Raw genomic sequence first — 15,269 nt, 5'->3', positions numbered from 1 at the left:
CATAAGCCTTTCAGATTTAAGCAATAATAAAACTTTAAACAAAAAGATTGTCCATCAGACAACGCAAAACACTATTTTGTACCCATAGGCTGTAATGTACACTTCTTGCAATGATTTTATTGCTACTGATGCATTAACATGATTGTGCTAGGCAGCGCTGTTGTATTAAAAGCAAACTTATATGTTGCCCAGAGAGAATGCAGTGCACATTGCTTCACGAAATAACACACTACCAATGGCTTCTTCTTCCGTGTGCCACAGCAGTGAAGCTCATTCATATTTATGAGCTTCCACTCAGGTGGGGGATCATGGTGACTTTGCTCTTGTCATTTTCATCTATCTCCCAAATCCGCAAATCCTGCACAGGGTCAATCCTTGACGAGACAGGCAGAGCCATGCTGCAGCCCTTCAATAATATTAATTCTATCCAATAATAATTAAAGACAAAATTGATGATTTTGTTTGAGGGGGCGATTGTATGCCTCGTGATACGGATGACCTTTTGACCACATGGGAAAATGACATCTGATTCTAGTTGCCTTTGCCTGCGAGGAATTATTGTGACATGTAGGATTCCATAAAATAAAAAAGGACGTTTGATTTGCTGACAACTAGCATTAGGTGAGTGGACCTTTATCAGTGTGTTTTTTCAATTGATTTTACCTGTACATTATTTGATGGCTCTTCTCTTTTTTAAATAGACTTTTACATCTATGGTTATTTGAGCCAGGCTTACAATTGTAAGTCTTGTTGCAGTCTAAAATTTTGTTTTTTAAATGTAAATTAGATGTACTCATTTCACTCAGTGGTAAGAAGTAAAGCCATTCACAAGTACCTGAAGTCTGTGACTTGCTACATGCTGTAGTTGAAATAGTTTCCTTTGGAAAAGTAATAGAGATGTGGTAGTTTTAAATATGGTCCAGTTTTGGCGATGATATCTAGGATTGTTTTAAGGTTATTAATTTTTTTATCATGCTCTTATTAAGCTTCAGAATAATTTAATTTCAGTTAATCTGTTTTAGTGTTGTATGTTGGTACTGTAATATTGAGGATCCATTTACTTTCTTTCTGTAATCCATCAAGTGGATATATGTTCACTTTTAAAATTTAATTTCAGAATACCATTATATCTTTAGATCCTTGCTGTAAAGAAATAGACATAAATAATTCAATGCTGGCTATTGTGACTCTAAGCAGCTTTTTCTAATCCTGAATTCATTATTCTGGTGCAATTAGACTCTCCAATACCAATTGTGCACTATATTCTTAACCACTATATTCTTTGAGTACAATGATGTATAATATTAACAAAGGCCTTCAGTTTAAATACATTTGTAACATAACTTGTTCTGCTTTACATTATGAGGGATTTGAATTGTTAAGGATATTTTGTTTCTAAGATGGCAAATTCTGTCAACTCTAGATAGATAATGCTTTGATAGGTACTTGTGAAGTCCCAATAGAGACCTAATAAGATTTAAGCAGACATAACCTGTAACAGATGCCAAAACCTAAATCAAGTGCCATGTGGTAGACTAATAAAATGACTGGTGACTCACACCTGGTAACACATCTGTCCTCACAGTGAACATGAAGTTATGAAGAGGCAGTTTTAAGAAGTTTCAGAATGGATCAAACAAGCATCTTGAGACTTTTTTAATTACATGAAGTAACTTACGCCAATAGACATTTTAATCATAAGTCATGCATTATTGCTAGAACACTTTTTTTTTCGGACTGTGCTATGAATTCCTATAAGGTAAAACAGGGACATCTCTATAGTAGCCTGTAGGTTATGTTTGAAACAGATCCTACAAAGTTCTTAGTCAAATAGGCAGATATTGATATATATCAAAATATTTTAAATATAACTACTTTTATCAGTCCAGCTCCTCCTACAGATGATTACATTAATATAGTACCTATTAATATATAATTTTTTTAATGAAATGTCAATGTGTGCTGAATTAAAATATAATGTAATATATATTATACTGTATATAATATATAGTATGTTTAGAATTAGATGTAATTTTAAAATGCACTTAATACATCTCTACCTCTGTTCCATCTGGGTTAATCATAACATTGGTTTAAGTTTAATCTAAAAGTGCTTGTTTATATTGATAGTCTTGTCTCTGTGTATCTCAATATGCAGTATATAAGTAGAAAATTATGTATTTTAAAAGAAATTCACACATACCTGTATTTTAAAAATATGTTGGTGTGTATAATAATACAATACTATAATTACATCTGATATTGATATCTTCCTCGATAAAAAAAACACATGTAAAAGTGTTTGCTTAAATATAACTAAAAATAAATTAACTTGACTATTTTCTAAATTTTAAAGTATTTCAAACATTTTTGTTTTTACAAATAATGTGCTTTTATGCAATCCCTTTTACAGGTCAGCTTCACCATACAGTACAGTATCTACAACTGCGTGATACTCAGTGTAAGACTATGGCATATTTTGAAAGTAACCATATACTGTACTGTATGTCTCGGTTATGATATCATTTAATACATAATAATGTCTTTAAAACAGATTAAACTGAATTTTCTTAATTTTATTATTTTGAAATGTACATACTATACAGTTGCTTCAATAAAGCTAGGTTAATCGGATGAAAAAATGTGCTTAATGGACTGGAATATTTAGGGTTAGCCTAACTTACAATAATAGGATTTGGTATTATCTGTCCGGAGGTAGGGTGCACCTTTCATTCTCTCTGTCATTGTCACTTGCGGACTCGGGTCATGAAAGCCAAAAACCAGGTTAAAAACTTTTGATTGTCAAGATATGCCGCTAACACGTTCAAGGTGGAGAATGAAAAGAAAAAAATCCCTTCCAACACTGTTACATGGGAATGGCAAACTCCAGACACATCTTGCACCATTTTTGGTAAAAAATTATTTTAGTGCAGCCTTATGTGGTCAGCAAATCAACTTCCTGGAAACTACTGTACATGACCACATTATAGTAACAGCCATAATCCTTTGTAGCCATTTTCCCAAACAACAGCAGAAAGGCCATTTGTCCCATCAAGCCCATCTTGATGTATTTCTCTATTGTTTCATAACCAGTACTGGTTATACTGGGAACAAATATCACAAAAATGCCTTGAAACCAAAAAATGGACAATTTATAGTAGCCAACCAAACTTAACCTACATGTCGTCATGTGGTACATGCAGTATATGTATTTGTGACCCAACAGTAACAGTAACAGAATTCTAATCCTAATCCTTACACAAGAGATGACTCTGCTCTCATGCATTGTTATGAACATTAACCTGCTGTGTCTTTTAGTCACAGGATTATGAATGTCATTATGACATTCTATGTGGCCTCTGTTAAGGTGTTTGGATTTTTCCTACTGCCTTAAACCTAAAGCTAAACCTAAACCGAAAGCTTAATCTGATATGTGGTAGCCATTTATATATAGTAGAAACTAAAGAAATATATTTCCAGGAGAAATGTTAGATATTTGCCCAGCAGCTAAGCAAGGTCGAGTCTGGTCAGTACCTGGATGGGAGCCCACCTGGGAAGCTATGGTTGCTGCTGGAAGCGGTGTTAGTGGGACCAGCGGGGGGTGCCCACCCTGTGGTCTTTGTGGGTCCTAATGCCCCAGTATAGTGGCGGGGACACTAAACTGTAGTGGGCGCCGTCTTTCTGATGAGATATTAAACCGAGGTCCTGACTCTCAGTGGTCATTAAAGAGCCCTGGGCATTTCTCGATAAGAATAGGGAGTTATCCTGGTACCCAGGCCAAATTCCCCCCCTTGGCCTTTACTGTGGCCTCCAAATGGTCCCCATGTCTGATTGGCTTGCACTTGCCCTGTGATGGACTGGCGCCCTGTCCAGGGTGTACGCTGCCTTGCACTCTTTGCTTGCCGGGTAGGCTCCGGCTTCCCATGACACCGTATGGTATAAAGTGGTTTGGCAAATGACATGACATGTTTGATATTTGAGGAGATTTTGCCTCCTGCAAGCAATTCATCATGAGGTGATGCCTTGATTTGAGAATTATCTCTATCATGACTCCCTTATGGGTCTTGATGTGGCTCAGGAATCAAATCTAGAGCACAGACACACACGTGCAGGAACTGCAAATGTTTTTACATAGGTGGGCTGTCCTCTGGATGAAGTTCCTTTCCCGTTCTTTCCTATACACTTGATTCTTGATTTGAGAATGGGGACTTTTCTTCTAAAGTGAGGCTGGAATGTCATTGAGGTGATTTGATTTGTCCCAAACAGATCATGATGTCCACATTTTTTTAAAGCATACATTTATCCCTCATGTAATTATTTTTTTACCACAGTGGGTCTGACTGACTGGTCTGGGAGTAGAAGAAATTGAATCAGGTATCTGCATACTGTACAATGTCCAGTCCAGTGAAAGTGGTACATAAGGACCATTGCCTCGGTTTTGGGTTCTTTGGCTTTAATGAACAGGTGTTAGCTCAGTAGTCTTCCCACTTAATGCAGAGGACCTTCCATGAGCATCAGTGTTGGTGTTTCTCAAGGAGGTTAGTGACATGTTATCTACAAGAGGGTAGCAATAATGGCTGCATTGGGTCATCTGAATTTCCTGAAGTATGCTGATGGAGTGCCTAGGTTTTCTAGATATGAAATGAGTGTCCAAAACCCTTGGTAGACTTCTGCAAAATTAGAATGTACTGAAGATTTCCAGTGATTAGCCATCTATTTATTGTTATTGTTCATAGTCTTCTTCATGGCCCACCACTCTAATTTGATGGTAAGGGGGGCAGAGAGTGAATTTCTTTTAGGCTGGTGGAAGATGGTTTTGGTTATGGCTTTTATAGAACAGAATTAATTAATTACACAGAGTCTTAAAGTGCTTCTTTAATCTGGTTTTAATGACTATATTAAAAAATAATTTTTATTCAGACCATCTTGTGGATTTAAGTGGTCCTTATATTCTGAACAAAGTACTTTATGTTGTATTTATTGTGAAGAATTTATCTTGTTATTACCTGTTATTAAAGTCTCAGATCTTTCTCCAAGATTCTGGCTTGAGCAATTGGTATTGCTCCTTATTTTGTTGGCATGATATGTCACCCTTCTATATGTAGCAAGCTTTCCTTGTGTGGTCAATCAGACATTGAATCTCAACACCATTCTCATCAGACCAGTCTTGGTTGTGATGGGTGACAATGCGTTCAGTACTACGGGGTTTACTGTATGTTTTTTAATTCTTTTTAATGTGATCAGTGTTTTTTGGGCATGACAGAAATCTTTTCTTGGATATTATTCCAAAGATGTTTGTGAAGCAAAGTAATTGTTATTGATTTCTCTCACATTTGGCTGCTTGATATGTTGTGGTGCAAGTCAGATATTAATGGCAAAACTATCAAGGTGAAGGCCCATCCTGCAACTGGTGAGTCCCTACATAGCATTTACAATTCAGACTTCCTTTTGATCACAGGCTCTCACAATAACTGAATCAAGAAGGTGCCAGTGCTTTGTCTGAGGATGTTTCCAGATATTTCTCTGAAGAAGGTGCTTTGGAATGCTGTGATGTTGTAATTGACCTTCCCTGCTCCTTCTTGTTGGTCCCAGAAATCGGAATCATACTGTGCTCTAGTGCTTAACTCTTTAAGGATGATTGTATTGTCCTTTGGAGTGTTGGTCAGGACATGGTCATTTTCATGAGCTAGATCTTGCTCTTAATGGCATGAAAGACTCCTTCCTGAGTCAGCATGACTCAGGGATCTTTGCAACCTTCACCTGAACAGAGATGACAAAAAGTGTTTAGGCTTTATTCACACTTTTATTATCTAAGGAACACCTAGCTCTTTCTGAATTTTAACTAAAGTTCTTCAGATACTCTCTAACACACAACTGGGCAGCTAAACTGCTTAATTGCCATCAAAAATACACATCTTCTTTGGCAAAGCACCTGTAATGGCTACATGGACACACAGTTTTCACTGTATTCAGCATAACTGCACTACTTGTATATATTGCATACACCATGGACACATAGCAGCTCTACTCATATTGAGTTTTATTCAATTTCTATGACATCTATTATTATGTAACCTTATTTTCGTAGACTCAATTTTGTGATTTTTGTGTTTTTGTGAATTTTGTGATTTTTGTGAGCTGGCAAGAAAAGACATTTCATTGCCAGCAACTACTGCTGCATGCTGTATTGGTGTGCATTTGATAAATAAACTTTAATTTGATTTTATTTGATTTAATTTGATTTTGATTGGATCTGTCTTCGAGACTTTTTTCAAAAAGAACACTCAACAAACACGTCCATCGGTTTGTCAATCAGTTCATTTGCTTGCTCCTTTTTCACTCCATGCCGTGTATGTTTAAGTGTAAGTATAAGTGCTGTCTAAGTTTAAGCTTCCTGGTTTAAAATGTCAACTGACCAATTGTTTTCCATCAGTTAATCAGGTGACTGTGGCTGGAAGGTGATTTCCCATTGCCTTCTGGGGAACGTGGGTTAAACCAAGAATGCCATCTTGTCTGAACCTGCCGCGCTTTTACAATAGTATGGCTAAAACCATTGCGACCAAGTGTCTTTCCTTGGTAGTTTTTCCTTTTCAGAAGAATGTGGATCCTCAATCCTCTTTTGTCTCATTTTGCTCAGGACAGCAATGTTGTTGTTATGTCTTGGGAGTTTTGTAGTGATGATAGTAATTGTTCTTTCTTTTTTTCTCATAATTCGGGAAATATTCAGGGCACTTTTCCAAATTTTGTTAGTACTCTAGATTTGCTTTTAAAATGACTGTTGTGCTTTGTAGTAACACATAACATATTGCTCTATTCATTCAAATTACAAATGCACAGCTCCTATCACCTCTCAAGAAAGAATGCAGCTTACTCATTTCGATCTTAATTCAAATTTATATGAATAATAATAATTTTATTTTATACAGCACTTTTTATGTCAAGACAGCTGAAAGCACTTTGCCATTAAACAAATTAAGAAATAAAACTAATAAATACGATGACAGAAAAATAAATACTTTTTCTAGGTTTTCTTTCATAGTTGCTTTACAAAATATTTGAGTATTTCTTTTTCACTATGAGGTTGTGTGGTAAAGGTAAAATAAGGCTGTTGGGTCACATAGTATGGTACTTTGGGAAGGATGTGAGGACTTTCAATGGGCATTAGTGTTAAACAACAACAATAATAATAATAAAAATTGAAAAACTGTACAGCCTATTAGAATTCTATTTAAAAATATTTTGTGATCTATAATAACACATTTTTATAAAGCCTTCCTTTTCATACTCCCTTGTATTCCAGTTCAAAGAGAGTAGTAGAGTGGAAAAAACTGTAACAGAGGCCATGCATATATTTTTTCTGCTTCACCACATTGAGACAAATGTATATTACTGGAAAATTATAAATAATGGTAATATTTTACTGAAGTATAAAAATATATGAATAATAGTAATATTTTACTGAAGTGTGAATAAGGAAAAATCTTTTCAGAGCCTAACCTGACAAAGATAAAACACTCATTTGTACATAGACTTGCCATATTAAGGCAAGCAGTTGTGAGTCATAATAATACATGCATAAAACAGTACCAAATTAATCAGGAATTATTAAAAAGCCTTAACTGCTCTATTAAAGTTAATTCTTAGGTCCTTCTTGATCTATTGTGGTATAATGTGCATGATAGAGGGTTTGATGCACATACTGTACCTCAAACCTCAGATTTGGAAGTGCTGTGGAAAAAACGGATTCTTTACTTTTAGTGGTATTCTTTACTTTTACTTTAGTGGAAGGATTTGACCTTCTTAAATGTGCTCATACACTCCATAGAAATGTGATAAGCTCATTTGAAATGCAAACAAGAATTATTCAAGAACATTTGTGAAACTAAACTGTGTTTAAATATATTTTGGATTTAGGCATTATTTTCAATATTCTCAATTCAAGACCTCTGAGTTTCTAACACCTTTTGTATGCTATATTTTCTCTTCCAAAGGAAGCCTGACAAAGACACGTCAATGGCGTCTGTAATTGACACTCATCGTACCCATATAGTGCCCCCACGGATAGTTCTGCAGGATATGGATGAAGACGTGGAGAGGATGGAGAGTGGAGAGTCAAAGTAAGGAGAAATCATTTTAACAATGTGTCCTATTTCGTTCAATTTCATTTGGTCATTTTCATTTGATCATCTATCCTAATGAGTAAATAATGATAGGAGGTCGGCATTAATGTTGTATCTTTTCTGTTTGTGTTTGGGTTTATTAAGACTCATTATGTGTTCCTATGTCCTGGATTAAGTTTGATATGAAAAGTCAAGCACATGAGAAAAATACTAGACTGATTTCTCCTCAGAATTGGAGTATTCTAAAATATATTTTAATATAATACATACTGTATATAGGAAATTATACATACATGAATAGATGTTTTATATTATTATATATATTATAATATCCAGAGATAAAGCCCTTGTTTGCAAAAGTAAATGATAAGCTGTATCAAAACTTTTTTTTTCTTTTCCAGAATAAAATTCATTTAAAACCTGACAGGAAGCCAGAGCAAACAACAAGGCAGGAGTGAAGTTATCACTTGCACACTACCTTTACAGGATTCTAGCTGCAAAATTCTGAACAAAATGTAACTTTTTTCAAGTATTTTTAGAGATTTCTGCAAATAGGCCTTTAAATAATCAATTCTGGAAAACACAACTTATTACCGTTTTTCCTTTACAGACACAGACAGCATAAGATGCAGAGTGGTACAATTGTTGTAAGAAAAGTCATTTCTAAAATCCACTCTTTACATCAACATCTTCTTAATTTGGAATGAAATATGTATCTGTGGTTGTATATTTTTTATGCATACATCTATGCATTATCATTGTTTTACAGGGACGAATCTCCATCTGGTCCACAGGCACTCTTTAATGTCAACAACAGCAACAACAATGAAGAGTAAGGATGGAACTCTTCTTTTCAAAGAGATTATATTCACATGAAAAATACTATAACTGTGTCTGTAGTGAGGAGGATGCTTCTGAAAATTGCCTTCTCTGGATTGTGAATGTCACATGGCACACTGAAAAATTGTTTAGTCTTATTTCTGGCCTGCAACTTAACTTATCATTTTATTCATTGAGCGTCAGCTTGAGTTTTGAAATTATAACAAATTATTCTGATGATGACTGTAACAGAATATAGAGAATTTCAACTTTGTTCAAACAATTTAAAGATGTATTGAACATATTTTAATTCAAAGTATATGGCACCAGCTTTAGCACCTTCTAGCCTGACTTTATCAGACCTCAGGAGTCAAACAAGACTTGACCTGGTCAGTATCTGTCTGGAGTGGGACAGGTGGCTGTTATACTGTAAATAGTATTAGTGGATATACTGGTGGCTCTCTTTCCTCCGCACTTGAATTTCTTGCACTGTGCAGCAGTTGGTGCCATCTGTCATATGAGATATTAAATACTTTTAATCAAAATTTGAATGTTGAAATGTTGAATGTTGAAACACTTTTAGTGGTGAAATACATTAAATTGTCAGGAAAGAACAAACAAAAACATTGTGTAAGTATTCACCCCCTTTGTTATGACAACATAAATTAGATAAATTGAAAAAATTTGGATGTATTAAATAATGGTTAATGTGGTTTCACAATAAATATACCAGTCCCTGTAGGGTCCCTCAGTCAGGTATTGAATGAAGACCAAGCAGCCTTCAGAGGAACTTAAGCCAAAACTTGTAGAAGGACACAGATCCGGAGAAGGATATAAACATTTCAAAGACAATGTCACTTTCACAGAGTAAAATGAAGATGTTCAAAGGGCGTATTCCATCACCCAGACACTGCTTAGATCAAGCTGTCGCTCCAAACTGAACAGCTGGGTATGAAGGCAATTAGAGATGCCACCGTGAGGCCAGTATCACCTGAGAACAACAGAATTTAATGATTGAAAAAGTAGAAAATGTTCATTAGTAAACAATGTCCCTTCACTCCACAAAGCTATCCTAAATGGTAAAGTGGAAAGCCTATCTCCATATCTACAGTACTGTATGTGACACTTTGGGATAAAATGGGATTTTAATAAAAACACTAACTTTTAAATTAAGCATTAGCACCTTTTTAAATCTGAATATGATAAAATGCTGATTTAGCTATTTAAATCATGTATTATATCTAATGTGTAGTAGCTTACATGAATAAACATTGATTGGCTGTTCATTATGTCTGATCATTGTCAGCAATATTTGATCAATTCGCCAATTTTTATGGGTGTGCAGCAATATCCATCTTGGGGTAATGTAACACATTCATTTGTTTCAGTTTAAGGGAAATTTTAAAATATTATTCTTTCTCAAAGTACCCAGAGGGTGTTACAGTTACTTGCCTTCAAATTGTTAACTGTGTTGTTTATTTCTTTCTTAGGGAGGACAAGAAGAAAAAGAAAAAAGAGAAAAAGGAGAAAAAAGTGTAAGAAATATCTGGAAAAAATGTTTGTTCTGATGGAATTGTTATTGTTAGCTTTTTTATTATTTCCCTGGAATGATTTGCCCTTCTCATGGATTATTCCACAGCAAAAAAGAAAAGAAGGAAAAGAAAGAAAAGAAGAAGGACAAAGAAAAGGCGAAAGAGGAGAAAGAAAAAGCTGAAAAGGAAAAAGAGAAGGAGAAAGACAAGGAAAAGGAGAAAAAGGAACAGTAAGTGCTGCTCTTGGAGTAGTTATGTTTGTGAGTTTTTTAAAGGAAATCACTTACAAAAAACATTTGTTCAGTGTATGATAAAATATTGCCTTGCATTAAAAAAACAGCAGGTTCAACAATAACTGGAGTTGTTGGCATTTTCCAGCAGTTACTGTATATCTGTAGAACGCATTACACAGTTTATAAGCAACAACCCTTTTCACCAGCTACTGCTCATGGCTGGTGACTAATTTATTTTAATGTCTGTGGAACTTATCTAGGAGCAGCAGCATATGTCATATCAAGTCATATCTTTGATTACATTATTTAATTACATAAAAATGTTGATTTGTAAAAAAATTCTATTCACTTCGCAGACCAAAGAAGGAACTTTATATCATTGACCCAGCGGGAAACATGTACTACAACTGGCTGTTTGTCATCACGATGCCTGTTATGTATAACTGGACCATGATCATTGCAAGGTAATGGAAAATATAGTGGTGAAATGGTACTTTTTTCCATTTGGGAATGCACTCTTGAAATGTGTTGCTGCTTAGAGACATCAGCATAATGCTTAGTGTACTCCTAGTTTGGGATGTCTTGTCATTTAGAGAGCACTGTTTCAGGTTTCAATAGTGTATCGGTGTTCTCTAAACGGCAAGAGTTGTGATTTAACGGCCAGGTGGCGCAGTGGGCAAAGTCAGTGTTGCCCCTAGTAAGAACCAGACTCCAGCTAATGTGAACTTAGAGCAGGCTGGAGCCCCACTCGTGCCTCCCTGTTTGGAGTGGATTTGAACCCACCTGGGTCCAGTCTAGTCTGATTCTGTATAAATGGCTGACCCTGCACTCTGACCCCAAGCTTCTCTCTCCCTGCTTGTGTGTCTCATGGAGAGCAAGCTGGGATATTTGAAATGAAAAATTCCTAATGCAAGAAATTGGCTAATGAAGTGATCTTATCTGACTTGTATACCTTATCTTAAATGACTTAATTTAGCACAGAATCTTAGCTACCCCTTTTTGTGACCTTCACAGCCTGGGACAGGTACAGTGTATTTGGTAAAGACAGAGACCCATTACAAACATTGTTTTGTATTTGGAGGGCTTTGCAATTCTTTAAAATGCATAATGTATTAGTAACACACAGGTCTAGCCTTCTGAAAACTGGAATGCAACTTACTGTTCTAGGCCTCACTAATACAAAAAAATGAGTTCAATAAACTAGAAGACAAGTCACTGACCTAGCAGACCCTGTTCAGAAGTCTGGGGTCCTCGAGCAGTGGGAAAGAGTCTACAACTTAGTTTCCAAATGTGATTTGTTTTCCCAGAGACCCTGTGTATATTCAAGGTTACATCAATGTTTCCACTACATTCGGATCTACAAGGGATATAAAAATATATTTATTTTTTATAAGCTATAGGCTGCTGCACAACCCCATAAAATAATATTGCACAGGTTGCCATTTGCTTGTTATATTGTTTTATTTACATACAGTACTATTCCAAGGTGATGGCTTTTTATTTTTAAAACAGAGCCTGTTTTGAAGAGCTACAACATGACTACCTGATCACCTGGTTCATTGTAGACTATGTGTCAGACTTGATATACCTAGCCGACATGTTATTCAGGACACGGACAGGTAAGAGAATCAAACTTATTCTTGAAATGGTTTTCAGTGGGTTTTGAATAAAGTTTCAGAATGTTCTACGGAACAGACTGGACTACTAGTGCATTATTCACCCATCTTTTTCTGCAAACCAACACTCCAGGACTCCACCAAAACACCAATTTAACCAACACTCTAACACAAATTTCAGAAATTATAGAATTATTTCTCATTGCACCTTTCATTAAAAATATCCCAAGGCGCTACAAAGAATGCAAAAAAGTTATAAGTATATAAGTATAAGTAGGCTATAAGTATCCTTTTGCTCCTCGATCATCATTTAGTGTTGCTCAGTCGCTTGCACACATTCTTGTCTATCAGTGGTCTTTACCTGGTTTTGCTCTTATCTGACTTACAGGCAGCATTTTATCTCTATTGGTCCTCCTAAATCCCCTAATCACGGTGTGCCTCAGGGTTCAGTCTTGTCACTTGTCTCTTGTTGGCATGACATCAAACTCTGGTTTTCATCAAATTTCCTGAAGCTAAATAGTGACAAAAAACAGAAATTTTACTGGTGGGCAGCAATTCTCAGCTGTCACAGTAATAGTACAGTAGATGTCTTCCCTATTGTCAGCCATAGTCAAGAATCTGGGAGTCACACTTGATCCTCTCCTGTCTTTTGAGCTTAATGTGAAAAAAGTGATTAAGACATCTTTCTTTCACCTTGCAAGATTAACAATCATTTAAATATTTGTTAACATAAGTAAAAACAATGTGAAGAACAAATAAGAAGTGTGTATTTTTTTTCAAATTTCTCCTTTGTCACATTTGTCTTTTTTGGACCTATGGAATCACCGCTTTCTGATAGCTCTCACATAAATTATGTAATAGTGCTTCTCTTAACGTAGAAAAGGTCTGAGTTCCCAATGAACTTATAGTTATTTCTTTTTCCTGCATTTTTGTGTTTTATCATAGGCTACCTGGAGCAAGGATTACTGGTGAGGGATGAAAAGAAACTGAGGGAACGATACATGGACACTGCTCAGTTTAAAATAGACCTGCTGTCTATGATACCAACCGATGTCATGTACTTCAAAATGGGACTCAACTACCCTGAGATCCGACTCAATAAGTTGTTCCGAGTGGGCCGAATGTTTGAATTCTTTCAGAGAACAGAAACAAGGACCAACTATCCCAACATTTTTCGAATCTCCAACCTTGTCATGTACATCGTAATCATCATTCACTGGAATGCTTGCCTTTACTTCTCCTTCTCTAAAGCGATTGGTTTTGGGGCAGACACATGGGTCTACCCTAATGTTTCCGATCCAGAGTTTGGACGACTTGTCAGGAAATATGCGTACAGCCTTTACTGGTCAACACTAACACTGACCACCATTGGTGAGACCCCTCCTCCAGTCCAAGACTCTGAATACTTCTTTGTTGTCATCGATTTCCTGGTTGGCGTGTTGATTTTCGCTACCATTGTCGGTAACGTCGGCTCAATGATCTCCAATATGAATGCTGCCAGGGCAGATTTCCAGGCAAGGATTGATGCTATTAAACAGTACATGCACTTTCGCAAAGTCAGCAAGGACCTGGAAAAGAGAGTTATAAAGTGGTTTGACTACTTGTGGACCAACAAGAAAGCTGTGGATGAAAGAGAAGTCCTGAAGTATCTCCCAGACAAACTGCGAGCTGAGATTGCTATCAACGTTCACCTGGACACTCTGAAAAAGGTACGGATCTTTGCTGACTGTGAGGCAGGACTTTTGATTGAACTGGTCCTGAAGCTGCGCCCTCAAGTCTACAGCCCAGGCGACTATATATGCCGAAAGGGGGACATTGGCCGGGAAATGTATATCATCAAGGAAGGTAAGCTGGCTGTCGTTGCTGATGATGGGATCACACAGTTTGTGGTTTTGAGCGATGGCAGCTACTTTGGGGAAATTAGTATCCTGAACATTAAAGGCAGTAAAGCTGGGAACCGTAGAACTGCCAATATTCGCAGCATTGGATACTCGGATTTGTTCTGCCTTTCCAAGGATGACCTGATGGAAGCCCTCACTGAATACCCAGATGCAAAGGCCATGCTTGAAGAGAAAGGAAGACAAATCCTCATGAAGGACGGGCTCCTCGATCTGGACATAGCTAAGCTAGGACCCGACCCGAAAGACATGGAGGAGAAAGTTAACAAAATGTACGGAAATTTGGAGACCCTGCAGACTAAGTTTGCCAGACTATTAGCCGAGTATGAGGCAGCTCAGCAGAAGCTGAAGCAGCGGGTGACTAAGATCGAAAACAAGCTGATGTCTTCTGGGCAGGTTGTGATGTCTGAACTGGTGGATCCAGAGGCTGGAGCTGAACCTGCTGAAGCAAAGTAGAAAGATTAGGGTGAAGCTGAATAGAGTTAAGCTGCAGTACAGCAGTGCTGTGGACATTCTGTGCTGGACCTAAAGTCCAAAACTTGCCTACAGCACAGTGTTGTAAAATACTTTGTAATTATCCACCTTATTAAACACACTGTGTAAATATGAGTAAGTGAAGAATAATTAAAAGAAACAGCATTCTGCAAGATGAAAGTTAAGAACTCTACATAATTGCATAGCAAGAACTGGAAATCAGTCATTACTTTTTGATTGTACGTGGCAACTTTTGTGAAAATATGAGGATGCCTGTTTGTGAATGTGACATTCTAAAAAACACAGCCGTGAGAATATAGGAAATAATGACTAAATCCTGAAGTTTTAATTCAAGTTGTCATACAGTCAGAGATAAAAATGTATCCACCTGTCTGGCATTAACTATGCAAAATAAAATTTACAGAACAATATGTGTATAAAGTAGACCTACTGTACAGTATGCAGTTATTAACCTAGCACAATTCATACTAATCCATGTTGTCGTCAAAAAGCATACCGGAATGTGATTCTGATCTCATTGCATAGTTCTTATTTTGGATATAGTTTATGCAGGAGG

The 15,269-nt window shown here is 36.5% G+C and overlaps 1 protein-coding gene across 2 annotated transcripts; it reads left to right on the top strand.

Annotated features, from left to right (window-relative positions):
• Window positions 1-426: 426 nt before the first annotated feature.
• Window positions 427-15,256, top strand: cnga1b (cyclic nucleotide gated channel subunit alpha 1b). 2 transcript variants are annotated; one of them, XM_088913838.1, is made up of 8 exons: window positions 427-621; window positions 7,992-8,117; window positions 8,890-8,952; window positions 10,430-10,474; window positions 10,579-10,701; window positions 11,061-11,168; window positions 12,217-12,323; window positions 13,266-15,256. In XM_088913838.1, the coding sequence occupies exons 2-8, from the start codon at window positions 8,014-8,016 to the stop codon at window positions 14,672-14,674; spliced, it is 1,959 nt and encodes a 652-aa protein (XP_088769964.1). In that variant the 5' UTR covers window positions 427-621; window positions 7,992-8,013; the 3' UTR covers window positions 14,675-15,256. The 2 variants fall into 2 exon arrangements, with proteins under 2 accessions (XP_088769964.1, XP_088769972.1); XM_088913846.1 differs by lacking the exons at window positions 427-621; window positions 7,992-8,117 and adding an exon at window positions 8,578-8,635.
• The last annotated feature ends 13 nt before the right edge of the window (window positions 15,257-15,269 follow it).

This window comes from Atractosteus spatula, chromosome 1, assembly GCF_055471065.1.
Source record: "Atractosteus spatula isolate fAtrSpa1 chromosome 1, fAtrSpa1.hap1, whole genome shotgun sequence".
In the NCBI taxonomy this organism is placed as follows: domain Eukaryota; kingdom Metazoa; phylum Chordata; class Actinopteri; order Semionotiformes; family Lepisosteidae; genus Atractosteus; species Atractosteus spatula.
Note: the sequence above shows the minus strand (reverse complement) of the source record. Positions and strands in the feature narration are given on the sequence as shown.

Excerpts from the sequence above, each read along its gene's own strand:
- cnga1b (XM_088913838.1), top strand. The coding sequence starts at position 8,014 with ATGGCGTCTGTAATTGACACTCATCGTACCCATATAGTGCCCCCACGG. Across the intron at positions 10,702-11,060 it reads GAAAAGGAGAAAAAGGAACA|ACCAAAGAAGGAACTTTATA; the intron begins GTAAGTGCTGCT and ends TTCACTTCGCAG. Across the intron at positions 12,324-13,265 it reads GTTATTCAGGACACGGACAG|GCTACCTGGAGCAAGGATTA; the intron begins GTAAGAGAATCA and ends GTTTTATCATAG.